The 18,654-nt window shown below is 37.4% G+C and overlaps 1 protein-coding gene across 1 annotated transcript; it reads right to left on the reverse strand.

The window, feature by feature from the left end:
* Positions 320–13,240, reverse strand: LOC109823016 (probable serine/threonine-protein kinase At1g54610). The gene is made up of 7 exons (XM_020389334.1): positions 12,638–13,240; positions 8,343–8,627; positions 7,945–8,262; positions 4,375–4,602; positions 3,700–3,800; positions 1,745–1,862; positions 320–936 (listed from the first exon to the last, which is right to left on the reverse strand). The coding sequence occupies exons 2-7, from the start codon at positions 8,511–8,513 to the stop codon at positions 640–642; spliced, it is 1,233 nt and encodes a 410-aa protein (XP_020244923.1). The 5' UTR covers positions 8,514–8,627; positions 12,638–13,240; the 3' UTR covers positions 320–639.

Raw genomic sequence — 18,654 nt, forward strand, 5'->3', positions numbered from 1 at the left:
GTTTTTCCGTGAAAGTTTGTGCGGTGATTCGGTTAATGGAGCAGACTGCCATCTTTTTCCGCGCAGTTTATTGTTGACTTGTTGAGGGAGAGCAGCAGTCCCACGAACCACGGGAGAGAGTAGGTCCAAAGCAACAGCAGTCTTCTGCTACTTGTCTCGGCTGTCCCATGCCAGATTCAACTAAAACGCTAAAATAATTTGCTATCTTGATGCACTCTGTTTTAAACTAGACGGAATCTGTTTGCCAAAAAAAGAAATGATGACACATGTCCCCCACTATCAATTCTCCACTGAAGAAATAGAGTAGTTGCGTGCATCATATCAGGAAACCGAATTCATATGAGGATGTATGACAATGGTTTACAAAATAACATATAAATGGATTACATGATTCTACTACAATTTTATTAGTTTGTTACCCTAAAACAGCATCCAGTCTCCCAACGAAAGGAAAGGGGGAAAAAAGGGATGAAAATTTAAATATACACGGCAACAAAGTTCCCTCTACAGCCCACAACTTTATCAGAGCCAACCCTCCCAAAAAATAGAACAGAGAAGAAAAGAAAATTACAATTCTATCTTTCACCTCTCCATCAAAATAAACAAGTGTTGCCTCAAGATATATGAATTCTTGTTATATTATCTGACACGAGAACTGCTCTTATCTTTAGAGCGCAAGATCCCTGTATTTTGCTGCTTCTTTCGCTTTGGCTTGCCAACGGCTGAAGGGTCTATTAATGGACCGGACCAAGTGGCGACACCCTGTCCTTTTTGGTAAGGAAATACAGTGCTGAATGAAGAAGGATCGGGAGGATCAAAGGCGGGGTCCATGTGGTGTGATGAACCAAGAGGGTAGCCAAGAGCGCCGTCTTGGTGAGGGGGAGGGAATTTTTCACTCTTGCTCTTGGCGTTAGCATGCGTTATTAGACGCCTTCTCTGTTAATTCGAGAAAAAATAAATTAAATAAAAATTAATCACTCAAATATGTAGATTTGATGGAAGGTCCAAACGTGATCCTGTTACTTCCTAGGTGATGGCATGCAGGTCTAAACCTTCTATATTACTGAAAAGGTATAAACAAAGCAATAACTTTTTCAGAATGATATTTATCTGAGAACGAATAAACCTATAAGAATTTGCGCACAACCCGTTTCCATTATGTTTGAATGATTTAGTGTGATATGGACATGCGGAAAATCTGTAATATACAAGAGCAGTCGTTCAACTAGTTGGTGAATATACAGCTTCAAGACCACACCTGAATTGTACGTGCATAAATACATACTTCGTATGCCAAGGCAACATCCAGTCCGATATGAAATGATCACAGCTTATACACATGACCTCTATGAAACTACATTTGCATCTTTATAAAACATAACTTTGTAAAAGTTCACTTATTTATAGATGCATTATATTAAATTAAATATGAAACAACATACAAGTGATGTATATGGGCAGTTAATACAAGTACCATGCTTTGTTGAGCACGAATTTACCAGGCAAACTCTCACTGTCCACTCTTGCTCTGATACATCATATATAGAGTGAATATATGAAACTATAGTTATCCTAAAGGGTGTTCTGTTCCATTAAGGGTGTTCTATTTAAAAGGCTTTGATCATATGGGAAAAGTGTATCATGTATGATTGTTCAATACAATTGCCAGAAAAAATAGTTTGCTTAATAGAAGATTTAAAATGGTAACAAAGGAATAGGTGATGGCAGAATGGCATGGACTTACATCAATGTTGGCTTGGAGTTCTGCGTTAGCTTCAGGAGCAGGAACTGCCCGAGCAGCCCGATCACGTGTTCGCGTCTTCTTAGTTCCATCGCCATTGCCTCTCCCCGCAGCTCTCAACCTGCAATTGTAAATACATGATCTGTGTAAGCCACGAGTATATGCATGGGCATACATAATAAATTTAAATCACTTCCATTAGAAGTAATATAACAACCACACAGACAACACACCAAGATAAAAAAAAAGGTTAGAAAAATAAATCCACGTGTTCAGATTACAGTACCCAGAAACCAACTCAACATTCCCATTCTCATTCTTGGAAAAAAAACAATGTTCCCACAATTATCTTTGAATTCAGGGATGATTGTTTCCCTTCATGTGTCAGGAATCCAGATGAAATGTGGGTGGGCTCATAAGGAGTTTTGTCACAAAGTAATTCATCTATCAGAAGCCTTGTTTGTTTATCTGGATTTGAAGGTTAGGCGATAGCAAGCTACATATTAGTTCTCCACTCAAACCCCTTGTCAGAAGTTCTATCCAGATTAAAGGACTTATGTTGTAATATGTTGGTCCCATAATAATTTTTAAAAATTATAAAAATGTATAAAAATTGTAAATAGATAACTGGAAAAGCGGGATCTGATATTAATATATCATATTTTAAGCACAAAAATCTACCATCACTAAGATTACCAAATGCTAATATACAATATTTTAAATACAAGTAAATAATTAGTGGACCCAAAATCCACTTTTCAACTTTATCACTTGCTTTACCAACAAACAAGAATTCTTGGGATCTCTTTCCAAAACTAACTTTCCCTTGCACTGTTCTACAAACCAAACACAATTTAAAATATTGACTGCTGAAGATTTTCTGGATTTCTGACATGGTCATAAATCCAAAGTGGCCTTCTCGATTCAACAATCCAGTAGTGTTTTAAAATTGCTAAAGTAGCTATGCACCCAAGAGGACGCCTAGCACACTACAGAGCCTTCAAAAGCCTTTGAATGAAAGAATGCTTAAACTTCTACCAAAGCAACCGCATAGGCTGTTTTTCAAACATGCCATCCAATTTTCTTTAACCCTATTTTTGCTACAATGTTCTTCTGCATTCAAAAAGTATGGTCACAGAAAAACTTTGGTTTATTATGTTAGCTTTGAATGTACATCAATATTGAACAATGAAAAATCAATTTCCTTAACAAATTAAATTGTTTTGAGTTCGCGCAGTTAGCTCACAACTTAAATGCGTGTTTCAAAATTAATAGAGTACTTCACTAAGGCATCAACATGTTATCGGTGGTTTCAAGACAATTAACTAATAACAGCTTTGTAAACTGAAGACCCTGGAACCTGATTAAAATGATAATTAAATCTAGTAACTAGGTCACAAGTTAGACAAAAATGAGGTAGCTAACTGGTAGTTCTTTAGTTAACACGAAGCATAGCAACAAGCCTATGCCTGAATTACCCTACTTCCTTTCACAAAAATAATTAGTGCTTGCCAGTTGCAGCTATCCAGTTGCTAGTTGTTTGCTGGTTGACGATATAATAGAAGTTAGAGAATGTAGTGCCAAGCACAAAAGGAAAAGGTCCCTATAAATGCTGCATCAACTATAAATTATTTATCTTTTAGAGCTCAATGTAACTAGTATGACTATATATACTCGTGTTAGAGAGTGTCATAATGAGTTCAAACTTCCAAGAGAATTGGACCGGACATTCTTTTTAAGGAAAAACAACATTCTCATTTGATGTTATTATATATCTCATCCCCAGATAATGCACAGTTTTAAAGTATCTCCTTGCCTAGAAGCACTATGTAAAATTGGCTGGATTCAGAAAAGGCAAATTAGAAATAGTCAAGAGAAAATCCAGAAAAATCTGCCCCAATGAAAGAGAGATAAAAAAATATGTATATCCAATAAATGAAAAAGATATGATCACAAACCTTCTAGCCTCTTCATCCCTTAGTTTAGCGTCCATCTCCTTGCTTGGAGGATATTGTGGAAGACTTGAAGGCTCACATGCATAAGGTGGAGTTGTAAAAAACTTCAAAAGCAAAAAAAGCACAGGTCATGAAAGTAGCATGTGCCTCTGGAATTGGATAGTTGAATATGAAGAGAACTAGATGCCAGAAAACAATATATTCAACATCATATATGAAACTGGCTCTTGTACAGCATTTGACGTTTCTCTGCATTCCTTTTATATAAACTATGGTACAGCAGAACCAGAGTGCCAAGTTGGGTGAATATTATCACTGTTAATTGTAACTGCAAACGACAAAAATTATGGGTTCCCAAATATCTGATGCAGTTGTTTACTAGCATTACAGAAAATGTCCACCTTCAAATATTCTAGTCTAAAATATTTCATTTGTCCGAAAATTAGATCAGAAGAGAGAGCCATGAAAACTATACACACATCCAGAAAAATATATTACTTTTCGTCCATCAACGCAAAGTAAAATAGAACTAAAAACAGAGTAATGAAACTTCATTGAAAAAACAGAGTAAAATAGAAATAAAAACCAAATGTTAACTGCACCAGAAAAACAAATATAGTATGTGAAACAAACATATATCAGTATAAGGTCAGTATTACCAGAGAACATAAAGCTTACTTCACTGTTTAATGCAGCAGTTGCAGTTTGACGTTCAGCTGGGTCAATAGCAAGAAGAGTTTCGATCAGTGGCAACGATGATGGTGGAAAGTCTTTGAAAGTCTCTGCTATACAACGTTTGTATGGTTGCTGAGGTTTAAATATGGTTGCATGTGGCAACTTCGACTTCTTCCAGTAATCCTCCGAAGGGGAACCACATAGCTTAAAAATCTTGTGCAGCTGCTCAACCTACTGACAAGAACATGGTTACAGCTACTCGGTAGCAGTAATAGATGTAAGAGCTTTATGTCCTATATTGGTATAACATAAACATCATCAGCAAGCTACAAACACAGAATATAGCATACCAACAAAGCGGATTTCATTGTGAATATGTGATTACATACTAAGAGTTAAAGAGTTCCCATGGCACGTCTCTAAGGAAGACTTATAGTGAAATTGGAATCATTGAATCAAGATATGTGTCCTTGTAACTGTTTGTAAAGTTGAAATCATCTGGTACTGCTTGCTTTACTGTGAAGTACCTCTATTAGACCCCAATTGTAAGGAAAAATATGTGTTTGATGAAAGTGAATGATCTCACATTAGTCGTACAACCATGTACTTAAAGTAGTTTTTGCATCACACTGGTTGGAGATGTAAACCCCAAATATGAGTCAATTCCAGCCTTCAGCAATACCCACTGCAAAATGAAGCTAAGGACCAGAACACTTAGACCGTTCAATTCCACAGGTTGCGTGACCTAACTGATAAATATAAGAACATGATTGAATAATTTTACGTTTCACCTCTTCATATGACTAAATATTAAATTTTGAATTTGAAGTTGTATGTAAAATTATGAATTCTGCAAATGAGTTTTGACATAGTTAAGAGCAAAACATAGATGCACATGATAAAGGCATTAACTGGCACAATTTGCCCAAAACCACGTCAAGCATAAAATGCTGCCATGAAAACTGGTGAACTGATTCATATACACAAGGATACACAGATAGATAGAACAAATACCCTCAGATAAGATGAGAGGTCAAAAAGGTTTCCCAGAGTAAATTAAGAGAAAAAAAAGTTGATAAAAATAAAAAAAGAAAGATGTGCAACAACTCACATAACTCATAAAAATTAAAAAAAATTATAGATACAATTCATAATACCCATTTTACAAAGGGAATAACATGTATCTTCTAAACAGTTAACTCACAGCCCTCTAGAAATAAGTGCTGAGATCCTGGAGAACATAGAATTTGGCAGGAAAGAAGTTACCCTGAGAACTACAAGATCAATAACCTTGTGATTACCTACCAAAATTAAGCCATCCAATATTTGACCATATAAGCATATGTGAAAAAAAAATTTAAACTAGCCAGTGGTTTACTGAATCAATTAAATGATAAGTACTTGAGTAAGAACATCTAGTTAAGAACCATTAGATCAGGCAAACTTTACCAGTCGCTCAACTACATTGAAGCTTGCTGAACTTGGAAATCTTCATTTCAGATTCTTTTGAAAAGAACAATACACAAACTTCATGGATGCATCTTTTGTTATCACTGATGAGCTTAAAAAAGTCAAGACCCGTATTCTTTGATCTCAACTTATCAAATAATCAAAGCGAATATAAGTTTCACTTTGTAACTCATATGAACAAGCTTGAACGCATCGCAAGCAAGCTTAGCAAGCATAGCCGAGCTGCTCATGATTCAGTATCACACCAAAACCTTAGTTTCTACCTGCCATACAATCATTCATAAGTGACATCACACTTCAAAGACAAAGTATTCCTCCGATCCTTCAACCTCCCTTTACTTCTCTTACAACAATATGTTCGGGATCAGATCAGCTTACTCTTCATGGTACAAATGTGTGAGAGACCTTTCAGACACTCTCAGACACAAGTCCAGCACATCCAAAGGTCTATTTGGCAACAGATTGAAATCTGGGCCAGGTCTGAACCTGGCCTAGCTCTAATCTAAACTGGTTCTAGTTTGGACCAAACGGGGATGGTCCAAACTAGAACCAGTTTAAAGGCCAAATTTTGGCTTAAGAAAACAAGGCCAACTGTGGCCCAATACTTTGCCAGACACAAAAGCATTCAAAACTGGGCTAGGTTTGAACATGACCCCTTTTTGAAAGATTGCCAAACACAGCCTTAGTTTAGACTTTAAGTCCTAGATTTTCTTATCCGGACTCCGGAGATATTCTAGCCTTATTTAATCATTTAAAATGCTTGATAGTTGATATGCCACCAATCCCATAAAATCTACATTATACATCATGGAATCTATACTCATCTCTATACTGCATCAACTTGATCAAAAGCACAACTATATAAGCCGCTAACATCATTGTAGCTAGTAAAGGCCTCTATAAGTGCAACTATATATCACAGCAACTCGATTAAAAAAACACAATGTCATCGACATTATAGCTTCATAACCTCTATGGGTCAATATCTTTACACTTTCTAGCACTTCCCTTCATTTCAGTGATGCATTCCTAACCATCATCATAACTCATGCCATGGACTTAACAAACTAGATTCTGCTACTGATATATATTTACTGTTAAGCTACAAACTAGTTTGCCTTTTTTCTCTACAGTTCACCCATCCACTAGGTGCAACAAGGTGTTGTTTTTTTATCCATTTTAAGCTTGAAAGATGGTCCAAGAAAGTCCTTGTGCAAGCTTTACCCTGAACCTAAGTTACACGGATATGGGTACGGGACATGGTAATTTCTGAAATCTAGGGTACGGGGACACAACTACACAAGTATATATAAGAATAATTTACATGACATCAATATTATTTTTTCATTTCATGTCATGAAATAAAATTCCTGTAACATTTATATGTTCCTCTTATAATATAGATCTGTAAATTAGAAAATTGTTCCTTTTTTTAACTTGATATCCAAAAGACCTTTCATAAATATAGTTTTGAACTATGTACAGACTGAAATGAACCAAAATTATGCCCAACGAGTTTGAAGAATTGCATGTGCAGTGTAGGATATACGTCCAAGAAGTATATGACGAGTGTTCTAAATTAAAACATGCGTTTATATAATGGAAAACATATTTGAATAAGACTATGCAAATATCAAGGGAGTGTCCACTAAGGTTTCAGTGTTGGCTAAGGGTACAATGTGGGTATGGCTCCAAATAGAAGTACCCATGCAATGTAGCCCTGAACAGAATATTTTCTCCTTCCTTACGTTATCTACAGGAGCAGGATGCATTTTCAATAATGATCACACAATAAATCACAAGAGCATCCCATAGAACCCTTACTCCAAGAGCTTCATACCATATTTATAAGCATATGCATGCATCGAGCTCAGCAACAAGTAAACATAATATAACAAAGAAACAGTATTTATTCTAAAACAAATCAAGAAAAGCCTGTAGCTAACACTTGAATCTGGGATTCCCCCCTAACTGCACCCAATCCTTCACCAGATGGTCAGGACTCAGGAGAGATCAATAGCTATTTGATTGAAAGCAGGCAGTCATGTCAAATAAAAACACTACCATCCAAGACACAAAGCAAAGGAATGAAATTGCAGTCACCTCAGTTCGGCCAGGCATAATCGGTTTTCCGGCCAAAAGTTCTGCTAGAATACACCCTGCACTCCAAAGATCCACACCAACACCATAATCAGTGGCCCCTAAAAGAAGCTCAGGGGGTCGATACCAAAGTGTGACTACTCGACTAGTCATAGGTTGCTTGTGGTTTGGATCAAAGAATGAAGCCAACCCAAAATCTGCAATCTTAAGCATTCCACTATTATCGAGTAAAAGATTGGATCCCTTGATGTCGCGGTGCAGCACACCCCTGTTATGACAGTGCTCAAGACCCGACAACAACTGGTGCATATAACATTTGACCTGTTCAAGAAGTAGTTTATAATCTTCATGCATATTACAGTTTCCTAGAAGAATAAAAATATGGTAGTTATAAACCTAACCTGAGGCTCGGTGAACTTGATTCCTGGGCTGGCTGCAAGACCAGCAAGATCATGCTCCATGTACTCAAACACTAAGTACAAGCTGCAAGACATTCTTGATGTGACCAATCCTTCCAATTTCACTACATTGGGATGATCCAACCGTCTCAATATGAGGATTTCTCGTGCCATAAACTTAACACTTTCTGGTTCCAAATTGTCAAACCGGACCTTCTTCAATGCCACAATTTTTCCTGTTAATGTATCCCTAGCCTTGTAAACGTTACTATAAGTGCCTTGCCCAATCTACACAGAAGAACCAAATCATTGTAGCAATAATACACTCACAAAAAATAAACAGAACTACACTAATCAGTTGTTTTGTTCTTTATCTATTAGTTATAAGTTCAATAAATCTAAACAAGCAAGAGAATTCTAAATATCATCATGTAATAATCTTTGGAGATTGGATCTTATTAACTCATCCAAATACTTGCACTCAAATGAAAATAATTGATACCTCTCTAAAGGCAGGGCATGACAAGAAGTAGCGCTGGTTTACAAGTGCACCTAGAGCTAGTTCAGATCGCTTCAGTTTGTCAGGAAACCATAATAATTGTACTAATTGATTTTCCAGAAGGAACCATACGAGTCCACAAGCATTAGTTTAATAATTTAAATTATAAATTCCTAAATCCAACAAATTTGATATTTCTACTAAGATAGATTTGGGATACACCGATACAGTGAGTCACGTTTTCTAATGACTCTACTAAGATAGATTTGGGATACACCGATACAGTGACTCGCGTTTTCTAATGATGAAGTCATCCTGTTTTAGTCCAACATCTTTTGAGGCTAAGATTTAGCCAAACAATTGTTAAAGTTTCCACAGGAGACACAATTAAGATGTCCCAACGATGAGCAATAAGCAGGTAAGAAAACTGCGTAAACATCACAGACCTAAAATTCTAAATAGTCCTTTTCTTTCCAAAAACTTATATCTATATTCCATGTGATAATGCTAACTTTCTAATAAACATTGTTTTCTGAATTTAGTTTCAAAAACTTCTATGCCTTATTGCATAACCAAGAAACTGTAAGAGATGCGAATTTCATTTACGTTTTCACAGCAACAAGCAGAAGGAACAAAGACCATAGTTGTTTTTTTTATAGTCCAGATACTATTTTAAAATAGTATGAATCCGCCCATTTATACCATGTTTGTTTTTTATCCGGTCCGAACTAATTTTAAGGAAGGATTGAGTAATACCTGAAAAGGTGACTATTTTAAACCCACCCCACCCCTACCTTTACATTCCAATATTATTCATCTATGGGGTAATAAGATTTTGGGACAAATTTTCTCATATTCTTTTTGCTTTTTGTTCCCGAGATCTATCCTTCTCCCGATCGCTTTATTTTTTTATTCATGCTTTTCTTTTCCGCAAGCACTATAGAAGAATGCATAATGGAGAAGCTTATTATAACTCAACATTTAAGAACAAAATGCTTCCTGTCAGACGTTAATTCGATGCATCATCTATAATTACCACAGCAATGATATGTTTTGTCTATGGCCCTGCTTATTAGTTTTCGCTCCTAATAGCTGCTACTATTGCATGACCAAAGTCACTTGAGGAAGTTCAAATTCAAACCAATATACAATGTGGCATTTATCATATTTATTCTATTTCATAATTCATATGATTTAATCTATATTAATGGTGTAAGTTAGTAAGAAATGTCTTATGGGTTGCTTCTTATTTCTACATCCATGTGTATACCATGAATCATTTTCTTCTGATGATTAGAGGTTATTTCTTTGCATTATCCATGCAACTGAGTTTAAGCCCTCAATTTCTCCCCAAATTAGAGTGAAGTATCTAATTCTCTTGTCACAGTGTAGCTTTTTAGGGGGTGATTTTTACTATGTAAATTTTTTTATGATTGTGTTTTTTTTTAATAAATACATGTTTACTGTATCATGACAGGTATAGAATTGTATCTATTTTTTAGACGATTTCATGGGAATTTTTTGTTGTGCAGATGCATTTGTACAATAGTAGTTGATTGGAGGACAAAGCATCATTCTGGTTATATTAGTCCAAATGGTCATAGATAATCCCCCTAAAAACAAACATTAATTTAGATTATTTTAAGTTAGTCAGTTAGTCCATGTAAAAACAAATATGGGATTGGACCAAAGCAATCCCTAGATAACACAGTCCCAGAACTATAGTCCGGGACTTATAGTAGCAGTGCTAGGATAAAAAAACAAATATGGCGTAAGATAGTTAAATTTTCAGTTTCCTAATTTACCATTCATCGAACACCACCTCCTGAAATCATAGACTCCCATCTTCTCCTTTTCCTTTAAAAGCTACGAAATAAGAAAATAACATGACACGTATATATAGCACAGCATCAAGATTTCAAGTTCCCTTGATTTAGCTTCTCAAATCACTAATTTTAGCTCTTGGAGAGTATATTTCCTTGGAATCAACAAAGTATACTACATAAGACTTCTTTGACTTTTTAAATCAGTAGAAGACAGATCGAAAGGCAAAAGACTTGAAAGACCAACTTCCTGAATTAAAATTTTTTATATTATAAACGGGCAATCCATTCATATCCCAAGCACAAACTTCTAAAATCACATGCTTTCAATTTTCCCACTGGTGATAGAAGTAACAGATAAATGCTAACTATACGAAAATAATTTAAGAAAATTTGCTCTAATCACCATAGCAAATCAGCGGTTCCAACTCTAATATCTACTCATTTCCAAATCAAGAAAATACTACCCAAAGCATAATGCCATATGATAAAGAGCTTTTCAAATAAAGAAATTAATCGAAAGCACAGTGTTGTAAAAAGCAGCTTAGCAGTGTTCTAAAAAGCGCAGAGCCTTGGCCACCTAGATTTGGCCAGAGCGGCCAGTCTAGGCGTCCGCTCCGCCTAGGCGGCGCTTAGGTCTGCCTAGCTTTTTGAACAAAAAAAAAGAAAGAAAAACCTAATTTTAAACTAAAACCCAGCCCAAACCTGAATCTATTACTAACTCTTAACCTAACTCTATCTCTCTGACTCTCTCCCTCTCTCTCACGTATTCCCGCAACCTCCTCTTCTCTCTCTCCCCCCGCCTCCTCCTCTTCCGTACGCCGCCTTCCTCTCCGCCACCTCCTCGCCCCCTACCGCCTTCCTCTCCCGCTACCTCCTCATCCTCTTCGCCGTCACCTCTTCTTCGCTCCCACCACCTCTTCGCTAGCTCCTCTTCTTCGCCATTGCCTTCTTCTCGAGCTGATCACTATACTTCCTCCTTGAGCCACCTCAGCTCCTCTTGTTCGCCGCCTCTTCCTCTTCATCGCCAGCCATCCTCTTCTCTTTTCAAGGTAAAATTTTTATCTTTTTTTCATTATGATTATCTGATTATATTGGACATGGTGATGTTTCTTAGTATTAGGTTACTATTTTAGCGCTATTTAGTATTTATGCATGGTTGATTATGGATCTAATATTATTATTTATGGTTTTTTACAATTTATATGAAATTAATACATACTTTATGAATTATTATAATTAAATAAATTTAAAAATAGGCAAATGCCTAGGCACCACCTAGCCGTACGCCTAGACGCCTAGGAGCTACGCCCCGACTCAAACGCCTAGTCCGCCTAGCGCCTTCTGTAACATTGCGAAAATATAATGCCAAACGATATAGAGTCTAGCCTATATGAAAAAGGCTCTCTCCTTTTTTTTTCTAAATGAAGTTAGAAGTAGCTGGTTATGAAATCATTATCAAAGGTATAATGCCAAACGATAAAAAGTCTAGCCCCATATGATAAAGACTCTTTTTTATATATGATAAAGACTCTCACCATGGTTGAACTGCACATAATGCAAATTGTCCAAAACAAATTCAACTCAAATTCTGATATTTAATATTGTAATCAATGATTTTTTAAACTAGGTATGCAATCAATCCATAACCAAAAGTAACAGATCGTTTGATTTTAATTTAACTTTTTCAAAAATGACAAAAAGGCAAAACAATATACTTGCACACACAAAAATCACAAATTTCTTTCTACATCAGAGCTGAGCTCAAGGTTCAATTTCTTCTTTTTAGGGTTTCTTTCAGCAGGCGATAACCATCTAAAATCATCTCTTAAATGTTAAACAAAACAGAGTCTAAGCTCTGCAATTTACTGAAATTTGCACTTTAGATACCCTAATTCCTTCTGAATCAAGAAACCACAACAAGAAACAAACTTTCTATTTAGATCGAAAAAGAAAAACTATCGCCGATGTGTTACCTTATCGATCTTCTCAAAAGAATCAGCTCGCCGAGGGGTACAGCCCCTTAATAGCCTCACCGGCGACCGCTGACAGCCACGCCGGCCACCCCGTCGCAGTCTGCTCCCCTCTCACGTGTCCCGGTATATTCCCCCTGCCTCCGCCGCCTCCGCCTTCTCGGCTTCTCCGCCGCCTTCACCTCCGTCGTCTCCGCCGCCGACGCCTCGTCCACAACGGCCACCGCATCCGCCACGCACCTCCGGCCTCGATCTTCGCCACTGAAGTCTGAGATCTCCGGCTGGACGCCACGTGGCGATCGCTTCGCCCTCGCGGGCGGGGACGCGGGGGCGTCGCCACCCCCGCCTCCGTCGCCTTTGCCGAGGACGCACCCCATCGAGATCCCCGATTAGGTCGCCGCGCGCGACGATTGCATCGGCGCCGAAACCCTAGATTCTGTTAGGGTTTTGTTCGCTGTCGCTGTCGCTGTGTTGCTGATCTCGGCGTTAAGTTGGTCCGCAGGCAGAGCAGGAGAGTATTTGACTGGATAGAGCGAGAGTCAAAGGACTTTGGAGGGGTCTGAGACTGGAACAGGACTCTGAAGGGATTCTGGTATTTGATTGCTCATTGGATGATCTGGATTTTTGAGATCTGATTTTATTTCTTACATATATAGCACTTTCATGCCAAGATTAGTTAAATGAAAGAACTTGTTTATTTTAGTAGAGATTAGTTTACTAATAACAATAATATAATATTTGATCCGATTTGGATTATTGAAAATTTATATCGTTGAACATGATGTAACACGCATGGACCTTTTTCATGAGATGAGGTACTACGCATGAAACTTAATTATGAAATTGTCAAGTGTTGATTTTGTTAACATAAGATGCATGGTTAAAATACCCCAAACTAATTTAAGAAGTTATCTTTGTTAAGATCATGCAGTTCAATTTAACATAAGATGCATGGTTAAAATACTCCAAACTAATTTAATAAGTTATCTTTGTTAAGATTATGCAATTCAATTTATATTCTGACGTACTTTTGTTTTAAATGTGCTTTAGAAATTTGTGGCTAGCAAATTTTAAACTTGGATTGTTGTGATATAGTGTCACACAAGACCAAAATTTTGAATTCGTAATAGGAGTCTGGGCTTCGTACTCTTACACATACAACAAGAAATTGTGAAGATGAGAAAGAAGAGAGTAATTTCACGCACTCACTAAAGAGATTCATTCATTACTTAAATAGATAACAGCAGCAACAATTCAGTTAACAATTCAGTTAACAATCCACTAACAACCCACTAAAGAGATAAACTCCTAATAACTATTAACTACCCGATACCTACTAAATATCTTAACATCCCCCCTTAAACTGATTTCTGCAGAAAACAGTTTAGGAGAAAACAAGTAAATCAGAATTTCAGTCTCCTGAGCATGTCTTCCCTTGAACATCATGCAACGAACACATTCCAAGCAAACTTCTGAGATGCTCGAACAACGGTTGCTTGAGAGGTTTAGTCATAATATCAGCAATTTGAACCTCACTCCTGCAATATTCTAATTTAATCACATTCTCTTGACATAAATCACGTAGGAAATGGTACCGAACATCAATGTGTTTGCTCTTCCCGTGTAAAACTGGATTCCTTGAAAGCTTGATGGCAGAGACATTATCACAATAGATTGTTGTAGCATCTTGCTGATGATAACCAAGGGTATCCAACATTCTTCTAAGCCAAATTGCCTGGCAGGAACATGAAGCAGCTGCAACAAACTCAGCTTCCGCAGTGGATAATGTCACAATTTGCTGCTTCTTTGAGGACCATGAAATAGCACCTGAACACATTAAAAACACATCCCCTGAGGTGCTTTTACGATCATTTAAATCACCTGCATAATCACTGTCAGTATATCCGAAGAAATCTGATGTTGCACTTCTCTTGTAAAATATCCCGAAATCAACGGTGCCTTTCAAGTATCGAAAGATTCTCTTTGCTGCTTTGAAATGCATCTCAGTTGGAGCTTCCATGTATCTGCTAATTAAGCTCACAGGATGCATTATATCAGGTCGAGTGGAGGTTAAGTACATCAAGCTTCCAACCATTTGCTTAAAAAGAGTGTTGTCAACTCTCTTTCCATCAGGATCAGTACTTAACTTTAATCCAGCTTCAGCTGGTGTTCCAACAGGATTACAATTCATCATATGAAATCGTTTCAGCACCTCCTGAACATATTTCTTCTGACAAATAAAATTACCAGCTGTAGATTGTACTACTTCTATGCCAAGATAGTAGTGCATCAGCCCCAAATCACTCATGTCAAATTCCTTCATCATAGATTGTTTAAAAACATCAAACATTCGAACATCACTACCAGTGTAAATCAGATCATCAACATATAGACATACAACCAGTAGTTTACCATCATTGCCAGACTTAACATACAACGTATGTTCATATGGGCATCTCCGAAAACCTTGTTTGACCATATATGCATCTATGCGGCTATACCAAGCTCGGGGAGCTTGTTTCAGCCCATAAAGCGCTTTCTTCAATCGAAAAACTTTTCCTTCATGCCCTTGCTGCACATACCCTGGAGGTTGATCCACAAACACCTGTTCTTGCAATTCACCATGTAGAAAAGCGGATTTCACATCTAATTGAAATATACGCCAAGAGTTTTTAGCAGCAAGAGAAATTACCATCCGAATTGTGTCTAGCCTTGCAACCGGAGCAAACACTTCTTTATAATCGACTCCGTACTCTTGCTTATATCCTTTTGCTACTAAACGAGCTTTGTACTTGTCAACCTCCCCTTTTTCATTCAGTTTTGTTTTAAAAACCCACTTCACACCAATAGTTTTCTGACCTTTAGGCAGATCAGTGAGTTCCCAGGTATCATTTTTCTCAATGGATGCAATTTCAGCATCCATAGCTTTTTGCCATTTTGCATCTTTGCTTGCTTCCATAAAAGTGAGGGGAGTACAATCTGCAAATAAAGCAAAGTGAGCAAGAGTATCATCATCAGAGAGTTCATCTCCACTTACATAATCCATCATCCAGCTGGGTCGCCTCCGAATACGTTGATTATGAATCATTTGATCAGTGACACTTGGTGCAATAGTGGCTGGAGAATGCAGCTGCAGCTGATCAGCGACTCCAAGTGGAACAACAGGAGATTGAGGTTGCACTTCAATCTCATCATCAACTGCATCAATGTCAGCTGGAACTCCTTGCTGTTTTACTGTTTTTGACCAGTCCCACATCTTTTCCTCATCAAATATTACATCTCTGCTGATAATTACTTTCTCAGTAATTGGATTGAACAATTTGTATGCTTTGGAGTGTTCACTTACTCCCAGAAAAAAACACTTCAAACCCTTGTCATCAAGCTTCTTTCTCTTTTCATCTGGAATATGTGCATATGCTATGCACCCAAACACTTTAAAATGATCCACTGCTGGCTTCCGTCCTCCCCAAGCTTCCTCGGGTGTCTTATTCTTAACTGAAAAAGTAGGACACCTGTTCAAAATATGAGTGGACCACATAACAGCTTCAGGCCAAAAACGTTTTGGAACTCCTCCTTTAGCAAGCAGACTTCTAACCATGTTGAGAATAGTCCGATTCTTTCTCTCAGATACACCGTTTTGTTGCGGTGTATAGGAAGCTGTGAGTTGCCTACGAATGCCATGCTTATCACAAAAAACATCGAACTCTTTTGAGCAATACTCTCCTCCACGATCAGTTCTAAGGATCTTAATCCTCTTTCCGGTTTCAGTTTCTACAGATGCTTTGAAGGTTCTAAATGCATTAAAAGCTTCTGATTTTTCCTGCAAAATATATACCCATGCCTTTCTACTAAAATCATCAATGAAAGAAATAAAATATTTCTTTTTACCATTTGACATTGGGTTAATTGGGCCACATATGTCTGAGTGCACCAAGTCCAGCAAGTTCTGAGCTCTCCATGCCTTTCCTTTTGGAAATGGGTCGCGATGTTGCTTTCCAACTATGCACTCTTCACAGACCTTGGATGGAGTTGTGATCATGGGGAGGCCTGTCACCATCTGCTTTTGATATAGTGTCCTCAAGCCATTAAAATTAAGGTGCCCAAATCGATAATGCCACAGCCATGATGGATCATCTTCCTTGGCAACTAAACAAGCTTTAACAGTCTCAATTTTTAGTGGGAATAGCAGGTTTGAGCTCATATGTATGACAGCAATGCTGCCTCTTACAGGATCATATATCTCACAAGAACCATCCTGTATAGTGATGATATATCCCTTCTTTTGCAATTGCCCAACACTTAACAGATTAGTTTTCAAATCAGGCACATAAAACACGCTGGAAATTGTTTCAGTAAAACCATTTTTAGTTTTTATTTGAATATCTCCTTTCCCCATCACATTTAATTTAGAACAGTCACCAAAACTGATAGTGGTACGAAAATCTTCATTTAAGGATGAGAAAGAGGACTTACAGCCACTCATATGATTACTACACCCTGTGTCAACGTACCAGGTATCAAATCCAGGTTCTTTATTGGCATGAAATGCCATTAAAAGTGTTTCTTCTTCCCTTCTCTCAACAAAGTTTGATTTTTCTCCTTCTCCTTTATCTTTCGGCAGCTTCGTATAGCATTCATTGCTATAATGACCATAGTTGTGACAGCGATAACACTGGATATTCATCTTATCAGTATGTTTATAACTACCTTTTCCTTTGGCTTGAGAGCTCGGCGATGAACGATCTTCGTGCCTGAAATTCTGTTGATGTCTACCTCCATTGTGGTTGCCTCGACCTCCTCTTCCTCGTCCTCTACCACCTCTACCCCTGCCTCTTCCTCTGTAGCTTGAAAAATCATTAAAGGTAGAGGCTTTCAAAGCTTGTTCTTCAGATGTATTATTGTCAGTGGTGCTGCGATTCAGCTTCTGCTCATGCACCAGTAAAGAGCTTTGCAACTCATCGATTGACATTGTGTCAATATCATGAGATTCTTCAATGGAACACACAATATAGTCGAATTTGGGAGCCATAGATCTCAATATTTTCTCTACAACAGCACCATCTTCAATCTTCTCACCATGAATCCTCATCTTATTTGCAATCCCCGTAACTCGTCCAAAATAATCAGAGACCGACTCTCCGTTTTTCATTTGGAGAGTCTCAAAATCTCTCCTCATTGCTTGAAGATGTGCACGCTTTACTCTTGCTGAGCCTTGAAACTTCTTCTTCATAGAATCCCATATATTTTTTGATGTATTTTTCTGGAGAATAGTCTCTAGAACTTCACGATCGATTGATTGAAAAAGAAAATTCTTTGCCTTGAAATCTTTCAAACGCGATTCCTCAATTTTTGCTTTCTGGGCATCTGTCAATGCTTGATACGCTGCCTCTGTAGGTGCTGTAAAACCCTTATCAACAACCTCCCAAAGCTCTTTAGATCTGAAGAAATTCTCCATTAGCATACTCCAATGATCGTAGTGACCATCAAAGTGAGGAATTGCTGGTTGGATAAAAGAGGCTTTCTCTGTGGCCATTTGTCGAACAATTTCTACTCCTATACTCTCAGTATTTGTTTATCAGTTATCACCTCTGCAGAGGCTCTGATACCAGATGTGAAGATGAGAAAGAAGAGAGTAATTTCACGCACTCACTAAAGAGATTCATTCACTACTTAAATAGATAACAGCAGCAACAATTCAGTTAACAATTCAGTTAACAATCCACTAACAACCCACTAAAGAGATAAACTCCTAATAACTATTAACTACCCGATACCTACTAAATATCTTAACAGAAATACATATGGTTGTGTATCATGATACCTAGTTATAATAAGAAAAGATCATAATCTAATGTTTGACCTTATTTGGCTTTAACCTTTTAACATCATTGGCAGGGGAGGGTGTTTGGTTCCCTAATGGAAAATAATAGGATTAGGAAAATGGTGTTTTTTTATGGATTCCTTTCTAATCTATAAAAATTTTAAGGATAAATTTTTGTTGTCATTGAATGCTTTGAATC

The sequence above is a fragment of the Asparagus officinalis genome, chromosome 8 (assembly GCF_001876935.1).
Source record: "Asparagus officinalis chromosome 8, Aspof.V1, whole genome shotgun sequence".
In the NCBI taxonomy this organism is placed as follows: domain Eukaryota; kingdom Viridiplantae; phylum Streptophyta; class Magnoliopsida; order Asparagales; family Asparagaceae; genus Asparagus; species Asparagus officinalis.